This window comes from Neofelis nebulosa, chromosome 2 (assembly GCF_028018385.1).
Source record: "Neofelis nebulosa isolate mNeoNeb1 chromosome 2, mNeoNeb1.pri, whole genome shotgun sequence".
Lineage (NCBI taxonomy): Eukaryota > Metazoa > Chordata > Mammalia > Carnivora > Felidae > Neofelis > Neofelis nebulosa.
Window position 1 is genome coordinate 7,239,831 of NC_080783.1, and position 23,876 is coordinate 7,263,706.

General features: G+C 37.3%; 2 protein-coding genes across 9 annotated transcripts in view; one reads left to right on the forward strand and one right to left on the reverse strand.

Annotated features, from left to right (window-relative positions):
• Nucleotides 1-23,876, reverse strand: part of GIGYF2 (GRB10 interacting GYF protein 2) — a 148,782-nt gene that overhangs the window by 58,009 nt on the left and 66,897 nt on the right. The gene's annotated exons all lie outside the window — the stretch shown is intronic.
• KCNJ13 (potassium inwardly rectifying channel subfamily J member 13) lies at nucleotides 10,545-20,281 on the forward strand. Of its 3 annotated transcripts, XM_058701062.1 has the most exons (4): nucleotides 10,575-10,729; nucleotides 15,659-15,783; nucleotides 15,892-16,134; nucleotides 17,928-20,281. In XM_058701062.1, the coding sequence occupies exons 2-4, from the start codon at nucleotides 15,675-15,677 to the stop codon at nucleotides 18,548-18,550; spliced, it is 975 nt and encodes a 324-aa protein (XP_058557045.1). In that variant the 5' UTR covers nucleotides 10,575-10,729; nucleotides 15,659-15,674; the 3' UTR covers nucleotides 18,551-20,281. The 3 variants fall into 3 exon arrangements, with proteins under 3 accessions (XP_058557053.1, XP_058557045.1, XP_058557039.1); XM_058701070.1 differs by having other exon boundaries at nucleotides 10,545-10,729; nucleotides 15,659-15,898; nucleotides 17,928-18,149; XM_058701056.1 differs by having other exon boundaries at nucleotides 10,576-10,729; nucleotides 15,659-16,134.

Consider the following 23,876-nt stretch of genomic DNA (forward strand, 5'->3'; position numbering starts at 1 on the left):
GTTCTAACACAATTCGTAACAGATGATATAAAATCTTACATTACATTAGTTGAAAATCCAGAACATACACTGATATCTTCCATTTGTAACAATTAAAGTTACATATACTTCAGTGACAACCTCAATTCTTTTCACTAAACCACAGTGAAAGGGAAAGAATGTTGTACAGTTCCATCTGAAAATGAGGGAATTCTAATGTTTTGTCATTCTCTTATATGCCATTTCATATGTAGTGAGATTCAATATCCTGTCTGCCCAAACAGTTATTAACTTGTTACTAGCTTATTATTCTCTTGAAGGATAAAATACCTGGAAACGGGGGGAAGGGGGGGGGGGGGGTGCAAGAATTTGCTGGGCAGAATACTATCTGCTTTCTTATGCAGGCAGCCTCGAAGACAGCTCCCAACAAGCCCTGCCTTCTGGCTTTTGTGTAATCCCCTCACCCGAAGCATGGGCTTCACTTACTGACTTGCTCCCAACAAAGAAAATACAGCACAAAGTGATAAGATGTCATTGCCAATAAATATTAAGTCACAAGCAACTGTGAATTCCCCCTAGGATGCTCTCTCTGAGGCAATCCAGCTGCCATGCTCACACGGCAAAGAACTGAGGCTTGCCAACAGCCACATGAGTGCGCTCGAAAAGAATCCAACCCCAGTCAAGCCTTCAGATGACTGCAGCCCCGGCTAACACCTTGATAGCAGCCTTACAGCCTCATGAAAGACTCGGGTCAAAGCCATCCAGCTATGCTGCTCCTTCCTGAACCACAGAAACTAAGATAATAAATGTTTGCCGCCACTAAGTCTTGAAGTAATTTTGTTACACAGCCATAGATAATAAAAACACTCATTTTTAAGTGTTTTTACACACCACTATTTGAACAGCATGGACAGGATTCAAATATTGATCTTCTGACACATTCAACAAATATTTCTTACACATTAAGTGCCAAGTTTTATGAATTCATGTACAGATATCCCATGTCTGCCCTTGGGTTAGAAGGTCTTCCAGATTCTCTTGCTCAGAAGAAGAGGGGCAACCCATTTTACAGAGTACCACATCTGCTGACATAACTTGATGAAAAATGTAGCTACACTCAAAAAAAGAAACCTAAAGAAATCCCTAACACATAAAAAGAGATAGATAAGAGACACATATAGATACATGATGGGAAATGGCCTTCAACCCACGTAAACAGTCAGTCACAAGCAATATGTGCCAGGTACCATGCAATAATTTGGGAATACAGCAGTAATCACATGATGGATGAGCCACACACTCACTCACTATGTTTCACCTACTTTTACACTAAACCTTTGAAAAAGCAATGAACGTACCAAAGTAAGCAAAGAGCATGAATGGTAAAATGTTTAACTCATCAAAAACTGGTCACTAATTCTTTCTAACAGATGATACACTGCAAAAAAAGAAAATTAAAAATAAAAATACTAGTAATCCCTCAATCTGAGAAACAGAACTCTATCCGTAGTTAGCTTTTACATAACTTTGTATTTTTATATAGCTGTAATCAGTACAACCACTATTTTATAATCTACTCTTCATGCAGAGCAAATATTTCTCTGTGATTCTACACTGTCCTAACAATACAAGTGGGTATATATATACACTAGGTATACCTTGCTGCTACTGCATAATCTACTACACTTGACATTTACTTTATCATCAATTTTTTGTGAACTATAGATAAAGTAAGAAATATCTGCTTTTCTGAACTAGGTCTTCTGAAAAAAAACCCTCAAAAGAGTGAAATTACTAGCGAAATGACAGACTTCATCCACTGACACGACTTTATCCCCCTCAAAAAAAAGGGTCAAATCACCACACCATTTTACATTATGGACACTAAGTGCAGCTATCCTTTTAAAACCTTTACTACTTTAACAGTTATAAAAATGGTATACTAATGTGGCTCAAAGATGAATTTTTCATATCAAAGATTTTTCATATTGTTTACTAATCTTACGTCCCTTTATGTTAATTATTTGCATTTTTATTCTAAATTAACAGCTTCTTCACCTTTGTAACTGTGAAGTCCTATATATATTTTTCATATTAGTACCTAGGAATAAGAAAAATATAAAAAACAGGACAGGACAGGGCACCTTTCTGGCTCAGTTGGTAGAGTGTGTGACTCTTGATCTCGGGGTTCTAAGTTTGAGCCCCACGTTGGATGCAGGGATTACTCAAAAATAAAATCTTAAGAGGTGCCTGGGTGGCTCAGTCAGTTGAGCATCCGACTCCGGATTTTGGCTTGTCATGATCCCAGGGTCATGGGAATCAGCCCCACAAAAGCCTCCTCACTGAGCCTGAAGCCTGCTTGGGTTTCTCTCTCTCCCTCTGCCCCTCTCCCCTGCTTGCTCTCTCTCTCTCTCTCTCTCTCTCTCTAAAGTAAAAGAAATAATAATTATAAAAATTTTTAAATAAGATATAATCTTTTAAAAAATGGACAGGGTAAAAATAGGGAAATACAGGAAGAAAAAAATCTGGCTTTTCTACTTACTGAAAATTATGTCGTAATTTTCAACCTCATAAAGTTTGAATAACTATGCTACTCCTTGTTCCAAAAGAGGATTTGAGACAGATATTCTGAAGATACAGAAAAGCACAGTCCTGAAGAAAGAATAAACATCTTGTAGTCCCTACACTTGATTTTAAAATTTGGCCCCAATTCTGATCTATATACAGACAGGAAGCAAGGGAAGGGAAGGAAGAAGGAAGGGAAGGGAAGGAAAGGAAGAGGGGGAGGGGAGAGGGAGGGGGAGGGGGAGGGAGAGGGAAGGCAAGGGGGAGGGGAGGGGAGGGGAGGGGAGGGGAGGGGAGGGGAGGGGAGACCATTCCCAATTTGATGGAGGGAGGGTGTGTGTGTGTGTGTGTGTGTGTGTGTGTGTGTGTGTTATGTAAAGCTGCCTGAATTTACAGCCACACTGGCCCATTCTAGGTTAAAAATTCTGTAACAATGGGGTTCAAATTTTGTTACTGGGTGTTTGTTTCCAGAAAACAATTCCTAAAAACTGCAATATACTTTTTGACGTCAAATACTACATAATTAATACCTGCAGTGAACCAAGGAAAGCCAGAATAATGTAATTTTGACATGTCACATACCCCACATGCAAGTGCAAGGTAGGTGGAGCTCTGCCTTCGGGAGTTGTCATTTTCACAAGAGAAGGGTGAAACAAATTCAAGAACTTTTAAGTGGACTTCACTCCTCCCCTCCCCATCGCTTTGTGAAAACTTATTACTGAAGTATATAACATTCTTGCCAAAAAGTCCATAAATCACCAATGTACAATTCAAGAGTTTCCATAAAGCAAATATATCCACATAAAAGATTTTATTTTTTTATTTTTGAGAAAGAGAGAGAGTGTGCGCGCGAGTGTGCAGGAGGGGCAGACAGAGAGGCAGACAGAGAATCTGAAGCTGGCCCTGTGCTGACAGTAGTCACTCAGCCCAATGCGGGGCTCAAACTCAGCAACCGCGAGATCACGGCCTGAGCCGAAGTCACATCCTTAACCAACTGAGCCACCCAGACACCCCACATAACTAAGGTTTAAAAAAAGAAAATATCAGGAGCTCTCAAAAGTCTTTATGTCCCACCAGTCAATCCTTCCCAAGGTAAGCACTAGTTCCGATTCTTATCTCTAAAGACTAGTTTTGCCGATTTTCAACTTTTTTATACAAATGGCTACACGTGGAAGATTCATCCACATTAATACAAAGAACAGTTGCTTGTTCTTTTGCACTGCTGTATATGATCTCACTGTAAGGACAGACCGCAATATATATTATTCTGCTGCTGATTTAGGTTGTTTCTAGTTTTTTGCTATTATGAACTGTGCTACTATGAACATTCTTGAATATGAAGTTTGGGAAACATATGTTTGCATTTCTGTTGGTATATACCAATTAGTGAAATAAGGTATATTCAACTTTAGTGGTACCAAATATTTTTCCAGGGAAATAGCACTACTTTACCATTTTTTACCTGTTTGTCTTACTCAAACCTCTAGCAAACATTAACGTGACTGCCTCCTGTATGGACAAACACAATTAAAGATGTAGTATCAAAAATAAAGAAGAGACTTAGACACAGCACCTACTCGCCAGGTCCATAGCTCAGGGACACACACGTCCTGATTATTATAGTTGAAAAACTGCATCTAATCCTTGTAATAACAAGACTTAAGTTAAACATCATCATCTCTATTGTTCTTATGTGGAAGGAGATACCTGTAGGGGGTTTCCCAAGGTCACATAGCTGAGTGGTGCCCAAATTAGAAATAAAACATAGGTTGGGAATGCAAGCTGGTGCAGCCACTCTGGAAAACAGGATGGAGCTTCCTCAAAAAACTAAAAATAGAACTACCCTACGACCCAGCAATTGCACTACTAGGCATTTATCCACAAGATACAGGGGTGCTGTTTCAAAGGGACACATGCACCCCCGTGTTTATAGCAGCACTATCGACAATAGCCAAAGTATGGAAAGAGCCCAAATGTCCATCGATGGATGAATGGATAAAGAAGGTGTGTTGTGGTATATATATATATATATATATATATATATATATATATATATATATATATATATATATAGATTTATATATATATATAGATTTATATATATATATAGATTTATATATATATATATATATAGATTTATATATATATATAGATTTATATATATATATATATATAGATTTATATATATATATATAGATTTATATATATATATATAGATTTATATATATATATATAGATTTATATATATATATATAGATTTATATATATATATATGATGGAGTATTACTCGGCAATCAAAAAGAATGAAATCTTGCCATTTGCAACTATGTGGATGGAACTGGAGGGTATTATGCTAAGTGAAATTAGTCAGTCAGAGAAAGACAAAAATCATATGACTTCACTCATATGAGGATTTTAAGACACTAAACAGATGAACATGAGGGAAGGCAAGCAAAAATAATATAAAAATTGGAAGGGGGACAAAACAGAAGAGACTCCTAAATATGGAGAACAAACTGAGGGTTACTGGAGGGGTTGTGGGAGGGGGGATGGGCTAAATGGGTCAGGGGCACTAAGGAATCTACTCCTGAAATCATTGTTGCACTATATGCTAACTAATTTGGATGTAAATTTTAAAAAATAAAATAAAATAAAATAAAATAAAATAAAATAAAATAAAATAAAATAAAATAAAAAAAGAAAAGAAAAGAGAAGAAAAGGAAAAGAAAAAGAAAACATAGGTTTACTCACTTATGTGAGTAAGTCATAGGTTTAATCCTGGGTTCACTCACAAACTTAACCCATTGGAAGGAGCAAAAAATTCCAGAAAAACTAACACAGAAAGTGGAAGCTCTGGGATCAAAGTGTAACAAACTCTAAAAGGGCAACAGACATACCATGCATGGTACAGCTTGGAGACAAAGACTACCAACATCTCTAAAAAGGGAAGATGGAACTAAATGTGTTAATCTTCTAGCAGAAATGATGTCAAAATGTATACCCTTGAAAAAATGTTACGACCAATTTCTTCAATATAAATATTTTACTCTAAAAATTATTTTGAAGAGAAAAAAAATGACTTCAAGCACCATCCAATAAACACACATTTCCAGGGCACCTGGCTGGCACCCTTGATCGAGGAGGTTGTGAGCTCAACCCCAATGTTGGGTATGGAGTTTACTTAAAATCTAGGGGCGCCTGCGTCCGACTTCAGCCAGGTCACGATCTCGCGGTCCGTGAGTTCGAGCCCCGCGTCAGGCTCTGGGCTGATGGCTTGGAGCCTGGAGACTGTTTCCGATTCTGTGTCTCCCTCTCTCTCTGCCCCTCCCCCGTTCATGCTCTGTCTCTCTCTCTCCCCCCAAAAAAAATAAATTAAAAAAAAAAAAAAACGTTGAAAATCTAGGGGCGCCTGGGTGGCTCAGTTGGTTAAACGACTGACTTCAGCTCAGGTCATGATCTCCCAGTTTGTGAGTTCGAGCCCCGGGTAGGGCTCTGTGCTCACATCTCAGAGCCTGGAGCCTACTTCAGATTCTGTGCCTCCCTCTCTCTTGCCCCTCCCTCCCCTGCTCATGCTCTATGTCTCTCTGTCCCTCAATAAGAAATAAATGTTAAAGAAAAAAATTTAAAGAAAAATAAAATAAAATCTAAAAATATATTGTATATATAATGCACACACTATTCCAATTACTACTAATACAACTAATAATTACACTGCATGCAAGAACTGCTCTATAACATTAAAATAATTAATCCTTTACAACCTAAGTGATTACAGATTTGTACCTGTGTAGATTTGGGTGGGGAGTGAAAGTATTAAAGGGAATTTCATCTCTATAGTTTGTTTTAAAAAAAACACATACATTTGTATATTACTGATATAATTTAAAATAAAAGCTAAATATTAAAAGTCATCCCTGGGCAATTTAAAGGATGATATCTAAAGTTCTTTCCGTGTCCACAAATTCCAGAATCCCACAGTGTCCAGTGAGGACACCCACAAGACCCTCCCTAGCATTTCAAACCAAAGACTTCCTCCTTCCATTAACATCAGCATCACAATAAAGCTGAGTAACCACATATTTTGACTTCATCTTAAAATCTTAACAGATTAACTTATAAACAAGACTTAGAAGTAAATGTAATTGAATAATTTATAAATGTAATGCCTGACTCAAATATTCCTAACCTATAGTTAATACATGAATGTGGCAGCTATGAATCCCTGAATTAGAAGGAAAAGGGTCTAGGTTTTTTTTTTTGTTTTTTTGTTTTTAAAACGTTTATTTACTTTTTTTTTTTTTTAATTGAGACAGAGAGAGACAGAGCATGAATGGGGGAGGGTCAGAGAGAGAGGGAGACACAGAATCGGAAGCAGGCTCCAGGCTCTGAGCTGTCATCACAGAGCCCGACGCGGGGCTCGAACTCACGGACCGTGAGATCATGACCTGAGCCGAAGTCAGACGCTTAACCGACCAAGCCACCCAGGCGCCCCAAATGTTTATTTACTTTTGAGACAGAGAGAGAGCATGAATGGGGGAGGGTCAGAGAGAGAGAGGGAAACACAGAATCTGAAACAGGCCCCAGGCTCTGAGCTGTCAGCACAGAGCCCAACGCGGGGCTCGAACTCACGAACCGCGAGATCATGACCTGAGCCGAAGTCAGACGCTTAACTGACTGAGCCACCCAGGCGCCCCAGGGTCTAGGTTTTTGTAAGAGTCTTAAAGGTATCTATGACCTCCAAAAGATAAAGAAACACAAATTTAAAATGTATTTTCTTCTAGTCAATGTAGCAAACAGGACTGTTTCACGACCAAACTATACTACCTTTGTAATACATGTTATGTTGTTATGTTCTTATATCAATAGTAACTGGAGATGTATAAAAGGTGCTAAAATGCAAATGTACGACATATATAAACATTTTCTCAATGGCAGTTAATACTTGGTTGTTTCTGACTTAATGTATTAAGTCAGATAGGACTCTTCTAAGAATAAAATTAAATTAAAATGTAATATTGGTTTTAGTCTGGTCTAATTGAGTAGACTTCCTAAGGAGAAGGAGCAGTAAAAGGGCACCTGTGTGCATGTTTGACTCACAGCCAAAAATGGTGTTTATGGAAAACTTCAGATGGAGCAAAGAGGCACTCAGCCAATAAAATCTACAGCTGTGAGACTTGGAACTTACAAGTGCCCAAACTCCAAAAGCAAAAATGGAATTATGGGACAGACTTTGAAGCTTGTTTATGTGCAAATTTTTCTAGTAAGAAACTTTGTATTCCTCTATTCAGATATATATTCTCTGATCAACACTAAAAATATTTTCTGATACCAGAGAAAATAGTGAAAGGAAATTCCATCCAAGTGTTGATATTTACTTTTTCCCCCCACAATTAATTGTAAACAAACTCAAGATGGCTGGATGGAGAAGTTTAAATCTCCTATGCAGAGATTTCTAACTTTCTCCCGTCCTAACCCCTAAGGGATAACAATCTGCTCCACTCATTAACACCGGTCCTTAAAACACAGCAGTTCCTGGCTAGAAGAGAGACTAGAGGGGCTGTAGCATATCAAAATCTCTTTGAAAAAGTACCTCTTGTGATCTGAATATGCCCCATATCCCTACATCCTTCATGCTCAGTTGTCTGCCGGTATACACCCCAGACACTGCCTCAAGTCTCTGGGGAAGACGACGATCAGTAGATGGGCTTGAATGTACAACTGGAAAGGAATGAGGCATCTTCTGAAGAAAGTATACTATGTACGAAAGAACCTAAGAGACTAGGGCTAACATTTTAAAGTTCAGAGATTATCCATGTACACATAGGCAGGACGCTACATTTCGACTAAAGCTTTTGTTATTCCCAAGTACAAGTTGGTACAACTATGGACTGTATACTGGACTACTTTAGTCAGAAAGAAAATCAAACACCTTTAGGGACAGAGAACTGAATTTAATAAAGAATAACAGGGGCGTTCAGATGGCTCAGTCGGGTAAGCATCCAACTTCAGCTCGGGTCATGATCTTACGGCTCACGGTTTCAAGCCCCACATCGGGCTCTGTGCTGACAGCTGAGACCCTGGAGCCTGCATCAGATGCTGTGTGTCTCCCTCTCTCTCTGCCCCTCCCTGCTTGTGCTCTGTGTCTCAAAAATAAACATTAAAAAAAAAAAAAAAAAAGAATAATGTATCTGTTCTTGGCACCTTGCTTAATCATTATAATTTTTCATTAAAAAATAAATCAATGAATAGATATCTAGCATTTACGTTTACTCATAGAAGAGATGTTTCAGAGCCATCTCCAACTGAAATCAGCAATTCTGTTTAGATGGAAGGCCTGTGTATTTTGGGGTAAAGTTGACATACGATCTATGCAGTATCAGTTTCATCTCAGTTGACCTGGCAACCTCAGCCACAAATGAACTAAACTGCTCAGGACATTATAATGGGAGTGCTGTGCTTCTGAGTGGACACTCTAAAGCTGGTCTACAATATCCATACGATTGGCAGTCATGGTCTATCGACCACAGCAAGACTTTCAAACTGTAGAAATTCAGAAAGCAGAATACTTTTTCACTTGAGGTATTTTGCCAAATCATTTTTGCCTTAATAGATTCTGAAACAGTGTATTATGGAAAGAGGCTTGTAAGTTTGGTTAAAATCCTTCACCATAATGTTTACTATAATGTGGAGGCAAGACATATGGCACATACACTCCAGTACTTTCTGAAAGGCATTGTTACATTATATTTGCTCTGGCTTTTTCTCCCCCAATCAGTCAACTGTCAATAGATATAGAGAATAATTCCTACCAGTGTGTGCAGGGAACAAGCATCACATCACAAGCCCCTACTTTATGTTTTTACCTTCTCTAGTTCTAAAGGTCAAAGTTTCCAATGCTGTGTCTGAACTTGTATTGAGATGTTTGGCATTACTAAAACAAAGAAGGAATTAATACTTTTTTTTTAATTGTGGGGGGAGGGGAAGGAATCTACAAAGGCGGATTTCACCTTCTAAGTAGCATTATATTGGTCTACATTAATAATTTTCCCAGCAGGCCTTCCATGATTTTACTTTGAACAATCACAGCCTTTGTTTCTCAGATCCTCTTACATGTGACATTTGATCAAAGTTTTCAAATCAGCAGCTAACAGAGGTGGAGAAAAGTACTGCTCAGTAAAGGCATTACACAAAGCCACCCTACAGCTCTTTCAAGGTTGCTACAAAATTAGATCACAGACATTTTCTACCTAAACACTATTTAGACAATTAAATTTTCTGTACCCTGAATGCTACATTTTACCGAACATTACTATATGCTTCTCAGGAAATCATCCCCTAAACATTACTAAAACATGCCTTAAGAAAATTCTTCAGCTCCTTCTCATAGGTGTGTTTTTTAAAGATAAGTGCCAGGTACCAAACAATTAAGTTTATTCTTATTCAAGATCTCTACACACAGCCTTAAAAAAATGAGGGGGGGGGGGGGAAGGCCTGCCTCCTTGCCCCTCCACCCCCCACTCCGAATTCAGGTAACTAAATTACCTATATTACCCAGTTTTAGAATTAGTGGTAGCCATTCTAGTGAGATGGAATATGCAAAGAAAACTAATAAGATCAATCCATTAATTCATGCCTAAAATTCCTTATCCAAGGTAATCTTCCCCAAAGAAATGGAGGGAAAAAAAAGAATAGTAAAGGAAGTATCTCACACTTCAACATGCTATATAAGGAAAGACGGCTGAAAGGAAACCTTGCAGGGAATTTTATCCCTTTGAACTTTCAAATAAACTCTTAAGTAAGATTATGCAAACTTACTAAAGACCGGTCCTGATTAGAGGGAAAAAATGCACCCCTTCTCCAAGTCAGTTCTGGAGGCTTTCTCCAGAATTGTTAAGGTTTGTGTTGGGTAAAGAAAGACCTCCTAACAAACCAGCATTCTTTTCCACATGATCAGAGCTAATTGGCCCCCCTGCAGACTAAGTGACCAATCACATCAGCTTCAGCTGAAACTAGCCCCCACGACATTATAAACAGAGGAATGTGAACTGTAAACCCAGTCCAAGAAGAGAACCTAAAAGCTAGGCTTGTAGATTAAAATTACCTTACCAAAAAGACAGACTCCACAAGTCTGGTTTTCTCAAGACCTACCTACCTGTGCACACAGGCTGACCCAGCAAAAGAACTGGTGAGTACATGAAATAATATTATTTCTTTCCTTAAGAGGAACAGAGAAAGAAACTGAGTATCTTTACTCTTTAAACAAAGATATTACCTACAGGGTCATACATTAAGGTTCTTTATTCTTTTTCCTTAAATTTTAGAAATGGATAATAGCCCTACTGAAAGCATTACTGGAAATTTTCTTGTTTTATTCAGTGTATACTAACTCTCCATTATAATATAAAAATGAGTAGAAAGGAAAGACCCTAGAAAAAATTCAGTGGCTTTTAAAAATATATATAGATATACTTCTTTTGGAAGCGATTTTAAAAACCCAAAATAAGCCTACAGAAACAAATGACCAAAAAAAAAAAATTTTTAATCCATGAAAAAAGTGATGAATATCTAATTTTCAATGTCTTTTTAAATTAGTACTGAAATTAGTAGATTCTTCTACAAGTAAGAAATTAAAATATACAAGAATCTCTGAGCTTATATAAGAGTTAGCACACTGCCCTGATTATAGAGGGTAGAAGAGAAAAGACTCTGTACAATCAGTTTTCACACCAGACATAAAAAAAATACAGAGCAATACTGTGATCATTTAACATTTGTAGTTACAGCCTATTATCTCAACTGTTTAACATGAAGGATACTACTACCTTACAATATGGCAAAAGACATAATTTTGAATGTTACAACAAAGTAAAATGAATCAATAATCCTGACAGCCAGAATGAAGCATCCAAACTATCATTTTTATAAAGTAGTATTTTCCACCAAAGTTTATAAGTGGACAAATATTTTACCAGCCCACACATGGAGATACAAACAAACCTTCCAAAGCTTCAATTCTATTGTCTATTGGGATCAGTTAGTGAGAATCATATAAATACAAACCAAGACAAATATATTCAAAGAGTATTTGTACACCTGTAGGGATATGAAAATTACTTGGAAATGTAATAGTATAAACATAATGTCTGCCCATCAGTCACTTTTTTAAATCTGATGGAGAGAAAATCTATATACATCAGGCAACAATTATATAATTTTTAAGCACCATATAAGCAAATGTAAAACCATGAAAGAAAAGAAAAAAAAAAAATCTAAGAAACCTATGTCAGTTGAAAGAAGCAGAAGTAAATTTAAAAATTCACAGAGTTTTAAGAGACCGTGTTATTTAATTCCCTGTCTTTTTCCATTTTTAAATAGAAGGAAGCCTGGCCAAGGGGATTGGGTAGCTTGCCCAACTGACACAGCTATGTAACCAACAGAGCCAGAGCACGGTAGGCTAGATTCCCCACCTTGTCTTCATTATGCTAAGCCATACTGCTTACATGAATCCAAAGATGGACGTATTCAGGGTAATCTGTTAAGTGGGGATCAAAATCTTACTTCTCTCAACTACTCCACTTCTCAACACAATCTAAACAAGTTCAAGCAAGGATTTATATATAAAAACCAGAAAACTTCATGGTTTTGATATTGGCCTTTTGACATCCTTGTTCACAGGGTTTTTCATGTATTGATTAATTGCAAGAGAAAAAATGAAATTGTAGAAGTCTAGAGTTAACTGTTATAAAGCTGTAACAAGTAACAACCCCGAAAAAGCCCAAATAATAATTTTGTTAGCAACAGTGTGTATGATATATATATATATATAGAGAGAGAGAGAGAGAGAGAGAGAAAGGCTATCTCCCTAGATAATGAGTTTTAGAATTTAATAAAGTAGATTGAAAATTAAGAATCATGCAGCTCCTCCCCTCCCGCCCCCCAAAAAAAAAAACTACTGTGAAACAGTAAACAATTAGTAGCATTCACCAGGACAGCAGCTCCCTAGGTGGAATAAGCACCAGGGGTACAAGGCCCATGATAGACCTTTATACACAAAGCAGGAAGGAAAATTAAAGGTGAAATTAATATAATGTTACATACCAATTTTACCTCAAAATCAGAAAAAAAATAAAAGAAACCATATAGGACACTGCAGTGGTTCACAACCTTTCTGAAGGCAGCCAACAACTATCCTTTCTTATATCCTCCTTCTTCCTCTTCGAGTGTCAAAATGCCTTTCTTTTATAAAATTATGATGATATATCCTAAAAATTATTTCCTCCCTGGAAAAATACAAAGTAGGCAATGCTACTAAGAACTCTCCTCTCCACACTTTGTTTTAATTTGTACTGATCTAGTAACATCCAAAAGATGTAATAATTGTATGCAACTATGTAATAATTGTAGCTGTGCAAATCTTCAAATTTTACAAATGTCTTCCTTAACTGAAAATAAATTTCTTGCCTAAAAGTCACAGGGTTGAACCTAAGCATTCCTGAAGACCAAATATTCTGTAATGACTCAAACAAAACTAGTCAAATGGAACATAGTATTACTCACAAAGGCTAACCAGGATTAAAATGTCTATTTTTTAAGCAATATAGTGCTGACTCTGGATTTGGTGTGGGATTCACCAACACTTACTACTTTTGCGATCCTAGGAAATTCATTGCACCTCAGTTTCTCTATCTGTAAAATGGGAATTATAATGGCACTACTGTGAAAGTTAAGAAGCATTAGTAATAATAATAAAGCAACTAACACTGAAAGGTTACTCTGTGCCAGGCATTGCCTGCTGGCTTCACATGAGTTAACACACATGAAAGTGTTTGGTATGATTCCTGCCACATAATAAACAATATATCCTTACTAATATTATTAATCGTTACTGTCCTAAGAATCATGTATGAAGTTAACAACAGTTTATGATAGATAATTGAGATAGTTGTAGGGACAGGAAGAACATCTACCAGAAGTGCTAAAAATCTGGCTGTCAAAGACTGCCTTGTGAATACAATGCCAATCACCTTGGGAAAGGTTTTTATTTCACCAAACTTTCAAAACAGCTTCTTGTAGTAAGAAAATTAACTTGTAAAGTTAGTCAGACATGGATAATAACATAAATAATCTAAGGCTCCCACCTGCCTAGTCTGATCCTTGGTGACCTCATCTGAAAAATGGGGTAATAATGTCTACCTTGCTGAGATACCAAAGAATTAAAGATAATGCAATATGAAGACATCTAGCAAAGTGCCTACGAAAATTTTATTTCTGTTGTTACTTTCAAAAGGGCAGAGATAAGGTCTCCTAAAACATTTAAAGAATGTAGCAAAATGAGTCATTAAATAGCCATGCTGAGGGGAAAAAATACATTAAATGATAATGACCACTTGTTAGAATAATGAATTATAAAGCATTAATGACCTGAGAGTTTTTTAAAGCTTATAATATGAAACTAAAATGGCTATCCACTCTAAATAAATTTTAACAATTATCTCCGTGTTCCTACAGTAATTCAGATCTGAAGAAAATACAAGAGAATGTCTCTACGATCACCAATAAATGTTATATTAGCCTCGGGAAGGGGGGGCGGAGAGGGAGGGAAAGTATATATCCAGCTGGCCAATGTGCAATTCCCATAACACAGGAAGGGAGTCTCCACAGACCCCCAAGTCCCTAGATACAAGAAGGATCCAGCAAACCCAAGCAACAATGCCTCTAGTCCCCTTCTTCTTAAGCGTCACTGCCATTCAAAAGGTAGGAAGGGGAAATGCAGTACTCTAAAGGACACCTACTTCTGAAGGAAGCAGCTAGGCAGAGTCAAATGCAAAGCTGCAATTCCCATTCTGTTCCTGGTAGGCTCTACATAAAAGTCTTAAGATGCTTCTGGCACATGCAAGAACAGTCACATAGAAAGCATACCTTAGCTTTCTTTTCACCACACAGAGAAAAGCATACCCACTGATTTACAATTTAACTGTTTATAGCTAAAAACTAATTATATTAATTAACTTTTAAAAATTGCCATTTGGTGCCTTAATGGTTATCTTAGTTCATTACACTTGAAGCTTTTTCTTCTGGTTTACCTACTTTCAAAACTAACATTATCTAGCGATCTCTACCTGGAATTTCTTATTTACCAAGAAAATAATTCTCTCATGGCGCCTGAGAATGCTTAGCTGGCTCAGTCAGTTAAGCATCCGACTTCGGCTCAGGTCATGATCTCACAGTCCGTGAGTTCAAGCCCCACGTTGGGCTCTGTGCTGACAGCTCAGAACCTGGAGCCTGCTTCGGATTCTGTGTCTCCCTCTCTCGCTGCCCCTCCCCTACTCATGCTCTGCCTCTGTCTCAAAAATAAATTTAAAAAAAAAAAAAAATTTTTTTTTTTAAGAAAGTAATTCTCTCCCCACCCAACAATCAAATCAAAATCTAGAATATTCAGAGTGCAGCAAGAAGGAAAGAATCCATGAAAATGGTCACAAAGTGACAAAAACAAATAAAACCTATTCATAAAACTTTCAACAGGCTAATTTTAAAAAAGTATACATTACAACCATAGGTCTCTAAATGCTTAGACCTGTCCCAGCACGAAGTTCGGTTTCCAAATATTTGCAGACAGCTTAACACTACATTTCCAAATGCTTTCTAGTTATTTACACAGAGGAACACATATTTAACTTATTCCTCTTAATTATGAATTACTCGTAATTTTAAATTATTAATTATGAAAAGTAGATAAACACGTAACGTTTAGTCAAATCAACAGCTACTTTTGCCTGGACTCTTGCAAGACAGGGAGCACTGACAAGCCACAAACCATATCCCCAACTTTCAGGGATGTTAAAATATACTCAAAAATATTAAAATGCCAATAGTTTAACAGCCATTCAAAAGAAACAATAAGACCCTAAGGCAGCCCCTGATCAGGCAGCATACAAATGGCTTAGTCAGTAAATGCCTCCTTCACGAAGAGGGGAGAGAGAGCTGTCAGACTGGAAAAGCTGGCCCAGTAGCTAGGGAAGCATTCCAAAAACAGGACAAAGTGAATGAAGTCTCAAAATTTATTAATATTAGCTATAGAACAGTTAAGAGCTTACTAACTTATTCTTGGTTTCAGAAAATTACAGACCAAGATGGATGGCAGTAATTGCAAAGCTACTGCTCCTCTCCTAACTCAGAGGTACCGGAGGATGGTCACCAAGGACGGCCACAGCACACTGCAAATGGATGGTGCCCAAAGAGGTCTTGTATATCTTCGAGATGCTTGGGGAATCCTAATGGACATGCGCTGGCGCTGGATGATGTTGGTCTTTTCTGCTTCTTTTGTTGTCCACTGGCTTGTCTTTGCAGTGCTCTGGTATGTTCTAGCGGAGATGAATGGTGATCTGGAACTAGATCATGATGCCCCACCTGAAAACCACACTATCTGTGTGAAGTACATCACCAGTTTCACAGCTGCATTCTCCTTCTCCCTGGAGACACAACTCACAATTGGCTATGGGACCATGTTCCCCAGTGGTGACTGTCCAAGTGCAATCGCCTTGCTTGCCATACAAATGCTACTAGGCCTCATGCTAGAGGCTTTTATCACAGGTAATTGTTTTTGTTTTTTTTAAAAAAAAAAAAAATTACAAGTGTTTTGGAGAGGCGATAGTTATAAACAACTGTGTTGTAGAATCATTTACTTGCGTTATTAGCAGGTAATTTCTACGATTGAAAAGAAAGTCTGGGGCCAAGTGACAGGTGAAATTATAAGAAACCTGACTCTTAAATTTTACCTATTAGAACTCTATAAGAAAAAAGAAAGGATCATTCTGACACTAACTTGCAAGCAACATCATATACCAAAAAAATATATTAACAGAAGATGTAAAGGGTATTCTTCAGAGAAGCTAAATGCTTTGTTAAATAGGTGAATAAATATGTTCAATGCATATTTTGACAATCATTTTATCTAACAAAGGAATTTGATTTTTTTTTCCCCCCTTTACTGGGTTAGAATTTCCTCCTCTGAGTTTATCTGTTCAACATTTATTCAACATTCACCAGTGAGCCCAGAGCACCATAGTCAGCATATTTAGAGATCAAGTATACACATACTTAACTTGAAATATGGCCACAAAGATTATGAAATTTTACATATAAACCTGATTAACACATAAGACTTTCTTCTAATAAAGTAGGGTTAGCGTCATTTTTATAAGTGATACATACAGTTTAAAACTCAAAAAAAAAAAAACCCGAAAAGAAAACCTGGCTTTAACACACTACCCAATGATAATCTGAAATGGTAAGTGATGGGCCATATGAAGGGTGATCTGGAGTCAAGTCCATCGTGCTGCCAACCAACTTTATAACCTGTAACAAATCACTTAACTGCTCTACAAGGGTTTTTTAGCTGGGTCAGTCATTAGATAAAATTTAGAGGATCCAAGAACTTAGAAAAAACTTGCATTTTTGTTCACTCACCCCTAACTGAAATTTGCCATTTCTTCCATTATAAATGTAGGCAATAACAACAAAAAAATAGTATCAGCATTTTCGTATCACACTCCGATACTTCAAAAGTACACTATTAAACCCACAACTAAATTTCATTGTTGAATGCATTTTTTCTTGTTGTTGAATGCTTTATTAAAGCACATATAGTACTATAATTTTCTTAAATGTTCAACTGGATTTCAGTACATTTGGTTTCCTGTATATGCATTTTATTTTTATGCATTTAAAGCATAATCTGATAGGAGGTCCGTAGACCATAGACCTCACCAGCATGCCAACAAGATCTGTGGCACAAAAGTGGTTAAGAAACCCTAACCTATAGCTTGGGGGCACACAGAAGATGCACTCTGAAAGGTGCACTGAAATCACCTTAGGGGCAGACCTTCTAATAAAGGGGGGGCGGGGGGGGAGTTATAGAAGTTTCCACGTTAAATAATTCCTCAGTGTATCCCTCATCCTACTGGTCCCATTCCCCACCCCAAATCATTCTACTCTAAATCTAATTTCTACTTCAACTCGGAATCACAAATGAATTCTAATAACAAGTGAATCTTGTTACTTTTTTTTAAAGTGGGGACAGAAATGTAGGAAACGACCATTTGATTTTATAAGACATGAGAAGACGCAGTTACATTTCTTTGTAACAAAGTGAATTTTGCTTAACCATTCTGAAATCACAGTTTTTAAATAAGGATGTATGTACATTTTGAAAAATGCTTCAGGCAAGTAAGACTACCCAAATTAACAATGTGTTCAATTCTTGACTCACTTAGAAGGCATCGCATCAAGGAATGTGTAACTATTTGATATACCCTTCTCATTCAGAAAAGGTATTGATATTTCAAGTGTTCATTCTAAAAAAAATTCAATGGTTTCTAATTTAGGTGCCTTTGTGGCGAAGATTGCCCGGCCGAAAAATCGAGCTTTCTCAATTCGCTTTACAGACTTAGCAGTAGTAGCTCACATAGATGGCAAACCTAATCTAATTTTCCAAGTGGCCAACACTCGACCTAGCCCTCTAACCAGTGTCCGGGTCTCCGCTGTACTCTATCAGGAAAGAGAAAACGGTGAACTCTACCAGACCAGTGTGGACTTCCACCTTGATGGCATCAATTCTGAGGAATGTCCATTCTTTATCTTTCCACTAACCTACTATCACTCCATTATACCATCAAGTCCTCTGGCTACTCTGCTCCAGCATGAAAATCCTCCGCACTTTGAATTAGTTGTATTCCTCTCAGCAATGCAGGAAGGGACTGGAGAAATATGCCAAAGGAGGACATCCTACCTACCCTCCGAAATCATGTTACATCACTGTTTTGCATCTCTGTTGACCCGGGGTTCCAAAGGTGAATACCAAATCAAGATGGAGAATTTTGACAAGACTGTTCCTGAACTTCCCACTCCTGTGGTCTCCAAGAGCCCAAACAGGACTGACCTGGACATCCGTATCAATGGACAAAGCATGGACAATTTTCAGATCTCTGAAACAGGACTGACAGAATAAGATGTATCCACGGCGCCCTATTTTTTAATGTATTATGCAGCTACTTTTCCTTCGTTATAACTTTTTTTTCAATGCTGATTACATCTCTCTGATGGTATCATGGTAACAAGCCTATGCCCATAAAAATGGCTGAGCTAATAATACACATTCTGGAAATTTAACATTCTACCTTATAAGTTTGTATCTGTGGTTATCTGCTGAAATCAATGCATCTCAACATGACAGATATTTATATAACAGCAAGTTGGTGAATTTATCACAACGTGGATGATACCACTAATGAAGGGAAAACGGGACAGTAAAGTTTAACTCAGCCGAACTCTAAGATCAACCACAAATCTCTCATTTTCATCTGCAAGTTGAAGCAACAGTCTAGTTTGAAACCTAGCCCCCTGGGTAGAATGATGATTTCACAACATTTAGCGAACATCCTTTTAAAAGTGTTATTTTTTCAAGACAACAAAGATCATTCCTCTGGTTCTTCATACTACAAAGCTGGAGTAAGTATTACCCCCCCCTTAATTTTTAACATCTAAGAACAAAAATTCACAAGAAAAACAATGGAGAGATTTATATGTAGCTCTAAAGGCATTATACCCAAACACATGCACATGTTCACATATTTGTGGTAGAAGTGATGAGATCAAGTGAGAGCTCCAGCCTGAATGGAACCTGTAAGGTGGTATTTTTGTAAGGAGATGCAAAATTATATCTACTATCAAACAGTGATTTAAAAATCATAATCAACTATTCATCTGAATGGCTTCTAAGTAAAAACAGCCCCTTCTTACCTATGACCTATTCAATGGTATAAAACAATGCAACAACTCTAAATAACTCATAAATGCAAAGCTATTTAAGTTTTTGTAGATATAAAGGTTTACTTATACGTAATTCAAATAGGAAAAAAATCTCCAGTAGATAAAGCAAAAAATAATTAGGCAACAAAGTATTTTCAAACCCAAATTCCTGTTTCCAACTTCAAATAGTTTTTTCTATAAACACAAAATGAGTGTTTATTCATCAGTAGGAGGTTGAACTAGATAAACTCTATTATTTCTTACCAAATCTAATACTCCATGAAAATTATACTCTCTCTCTGCTTCAATTTTTATTTAATATATACTTAGATGAACGCTTTCCCTTACCTCCAGTTTAATTTAAAACCATTCCCTCTGCATAGCCTTCATTTTGATTTAAAAAAAAAGAAAAAACTGTCTTCAAAGCAAACAAGAACCAAAAAAGTCGCCCTATCAGATTTCAAGTAGATTTGTGGCTGCTCTTCTTTTCTGTAATTCTCCTTCTTCAAGTTTAGTAGGAAAAGTAAAAGATTAACCCTCCCCACTGGTGATGACCTAGCCAGGAATCAGCCCATGAATAAATACTAGCCTAGTAAAGGCAATCTGGTGTGACAAGCAGGGCAGAGCAGCAGTCACATTTTTCTACTCTTTGACCAAAAGGAAAAGCAAATAAAGAAGAGCTCTGGAGTAGTCAAACCGTGGTAACAGAAAAAAAAAGAAAAAAAAAAAAAGTCAAGGACACAGAAACTTAATTATTGTAAACTTTTGCTGTTTGAAACTTTTAGGCATCCTTAAATGCTAACCAGACCAACAGACTTTTTTTTCCAACCCAGGACTGTCATAACCCATATAGACAACAGGAATTCTTATTTCTATAATAAAGTAACAAGATTCACCTAACCTGTGAAAATAAAGTAGTATCAAAGATTTACATGGTATGTTTTTTCCTAAGAGCTCTATATCACTTACACAGATTACAACTCCCAACAGTTAGGTGAAGCTGCCCAAAGATCTGGGATGAGTCTCCCTGCAGACACAGCATGTTCTCCATTCAAGTCAGAGCACTCTCAAACTACACAATGTACATATAAGCTCTGCCTCTGAAAACTAGATGTGACTTCCCCTACACACACCCCAAAATAACTGTAGGTATACTAATGCTATTTGATAAATGTTTCACAAGTAGACAACTAAGAAATGCAATCAGAAAATCAGAAACTTCTGTCTAGGTGGCTTAAAGCTTCTGAAAGCACTGTTCATGATTCTTTCACTTACTTTCAGTGAATCACAGCTTCTACATTAAGGATTAAGTTTTCCGCCAAGATACCATTCTCCTTGGCAGGACAAGGGAGTACAAATGGAAAGAGGGGGTGATTACTGGGAGATGGGAACAGCATCTCTAATTCCTGGCTACACAGCTCACTAATCTGGGGCACCTGGGAGCCCAAGGATGATACCTTAGATTCATGACTAAGAAGACCACGTTGGAATTAACTTTAAAAATGATTTAGGAAACTGATACAGATAAGCATGACAATCCCAACAAACTACACAAGCAGTTACTAAAAACATAACATCTAGTTTTGATATATGTACAAGCCCGTAACACCTACTGCAGGCAGCACCTAATAACCAAAAGCTGCTATGTCTACTTCAAAGTATTTTACACCAAAATGCACTAACTGGTATTACATTAGGCTGAACCTATTAGTATCAAATGGATCATTTTTTATTTAATGAACTTTCAATTGCATCCTCAGAGAATCATACTACAAGATCATCACCAGAACTGATCTCCCCCTCTGCAACAATAATTCCTACTGAACAGAAATTATAATTCCAGTACCACAGGCCTTTTTCTACCTCCACATTGCCCCATAGATGTGTTCATAGTCGTTATGTACAATTCTTGTCCCAATGTCTATAAATATACCCATTTCTCTCCAATATAAGAAGCAAATACAGGATATAAACCATCTTTAATTTTAAAAACAAGTCATTCTGAAACCTTTAGTACTCAAATTATCTTAATTTGATGTCAGAGAACATCTCACAAGCGACCAATATATCACTCTGCCCCAACAAACTAGTTTAGTACTGCCATTCTTGAAGAGTGGAAGATACAAAAGCAAATTTTTTTGAGAGAGAGCGAGAACAAGTGCACACCACGAGCAGGGAGCAGGGCAGAGAGAAAGGAAAGAGAGAATCCCAAGCAGGCTCGGTGCTGTCAGCACAGAGCCCAACACTGAGCTTGATCCCACAAACCGTGAGATCATTACCTGAGCTGAAATCAAGAGTCAGATAGACACTCAACCAACTGAGCAACCCAGGCACCTCCAAGAAAAAAACTTTTTAATCTACAATATTTACAACAAAAGTGGATTACTTATAAAAAGAAAGGCTCAAAATTATTAGCACAGTTAATATACCTAAGTGAGCATCTTATCAAAAAACATTCAATAAAAGCCACTATGATTTATTTGAATATATATATGGAACATGCCCTGATATTTTAGTAGGGAAAACTTTCTTTATACTCTTAATCACTTCACATCAATTTAGTTTTACAGAACTCATCTTTTCAAATATATACCTTTGTATACACATATACAAAGAAAAAAACCTGTATTTTTTTAAGTTTTTTTTGAGAGAGCACAAGTGAAGGAGGGGGCAGAGAAAGAGGGAGACAGAGAATCCCAAGTGGGCTCCACGCTGTGAGCCCAGAGCCTGACACAGGACTCAAACTCACAAAACTGTGAGATGATAACCTGAGCTGAAATCAAGAGTCAGTCGCTTAACTGACAGAGCCACCCAGATGCCCCCAAAACCTGTATTTTTAAAGAGGGTGCTCGGAGAGATTTCTCAGGTTGAATTAATATACTAGTTAAAATATAAGTTGGGCAAATAATGATGAAAAGGAACTTTACACTCTAACCAAACCACGAAAGTATGACTGTGGTGAATAGTTAAAATCGAGCTACTGTCATAACAGAGAACACAGGGCTTTTCCAAAGCAACCCAAGTCATTTTCAGACACCTCTATTAGATCTTTTTCACTGAGACTATGTTGAGTATCTACCACCTTAAACCTACCCTTTAGACTAACACAGATCAAACTTAATTCCTCTTTCTCAATTGCTGAGCAAATATTTGCAGACAGTAATCCTAAAAACACTCCTCCCCACTCTGTCCTGTCCACAGTTTTGTCTGCTGGGTAAACAGCCCCATTTCCGTCAGGCATTCACCATCACAGGGCTGCAAATGCCCCATTCTACTCCAATATATGGATCCCTTCCAGGTGTGGCCAGTACTGCACACAATATTTAAGCTGTCCTGTGTCAACATAAGACAGCGGGCGTCCCTATTGCCCGCCTCATGAGGATCCTACAGTTCTAGTAAATGTTATGCTGGTTAACACGGAGGCCACGTCAGCTAAGAAAGCTATGCTTTTCCCCAGCAAGTTGCTATTACACCATTATTCCATATCTTAAATTCTAGAGTTTACATGAGAGTTAACATTTTCTGCTGTTAAACTTCCATCTGATTAGATCTTGTCTCTTGTTCCATCTTAATTCTGATCTTAAGTCACAGGTGTTCCACTCTATAGCTACCCCTCTAACTACTGAGTAATCTGAAAATCTGATCACACATCAACACTGTCATCCAAAGAAAAGGAATGTTTATACAGCACATAGCACAAGACCTATCATACAAGTCAGAATTCAGTAACTGTTGAACAAATAAAGGAGTCCATATACTCTTATTTAATCCTAAAAATTCTGTAAGGCATTCTCACCTGTATTTATTATGAGACTACTGAATATGAGAGCTTAGATTACCAGTGATCTTCTGATTCAAAACCCTGTACTCTTTAAACTACCCCTCATTATCTCTCTCTAGTCGCTGGCAAAAGTATTAAGTTAGACAAGGATGAGAGCAGAGGTCCCAAAACATCCTCCAAATTATATTTATCCAACAGTCTACAATACAAGTAAAGCCATTCATCTAGCAGTAAGGTATCTACCCAGTCTGTTCCAGATTTCTTGGTGCTACACTCATTTAATGGCTTTTCATTAATATAAATATAATTGATTATTTCCAATGCCATATTAATAAATGAGAAATTTAAATAACTGATATGTTAAAATGAACTGGTGTGAAAACAATGATGCTAAGTTGACTATTTGGTGTTTTAAGAAATCTGCAAATCTTGGGGCCCCTGGGTGGCTCAGTCGGTTAAGCGTTCAACGTCGGCGCAGGTCGTGATCTTGCAGTTTGTGGGTTCGAGCCCCACATCGGGCTCTATGCTGACAGCTCAGAGCCTGGAGCCTACTTTGGATTCTGTGTCTCCCTCTCTCTCTGCCCTTCCCCTGCTTATGCTCTGTCTCTCTCTGTCTCTCAAAAATGAATAAATGTTAAAAAAAAAAATTTTTTTTTTTAAATCTGCAAATCAGTCTGTGAATGATATTTACATATTTAACATATATTTTTGACAAATGCTTACTATTGTCAGATACAATCATGCC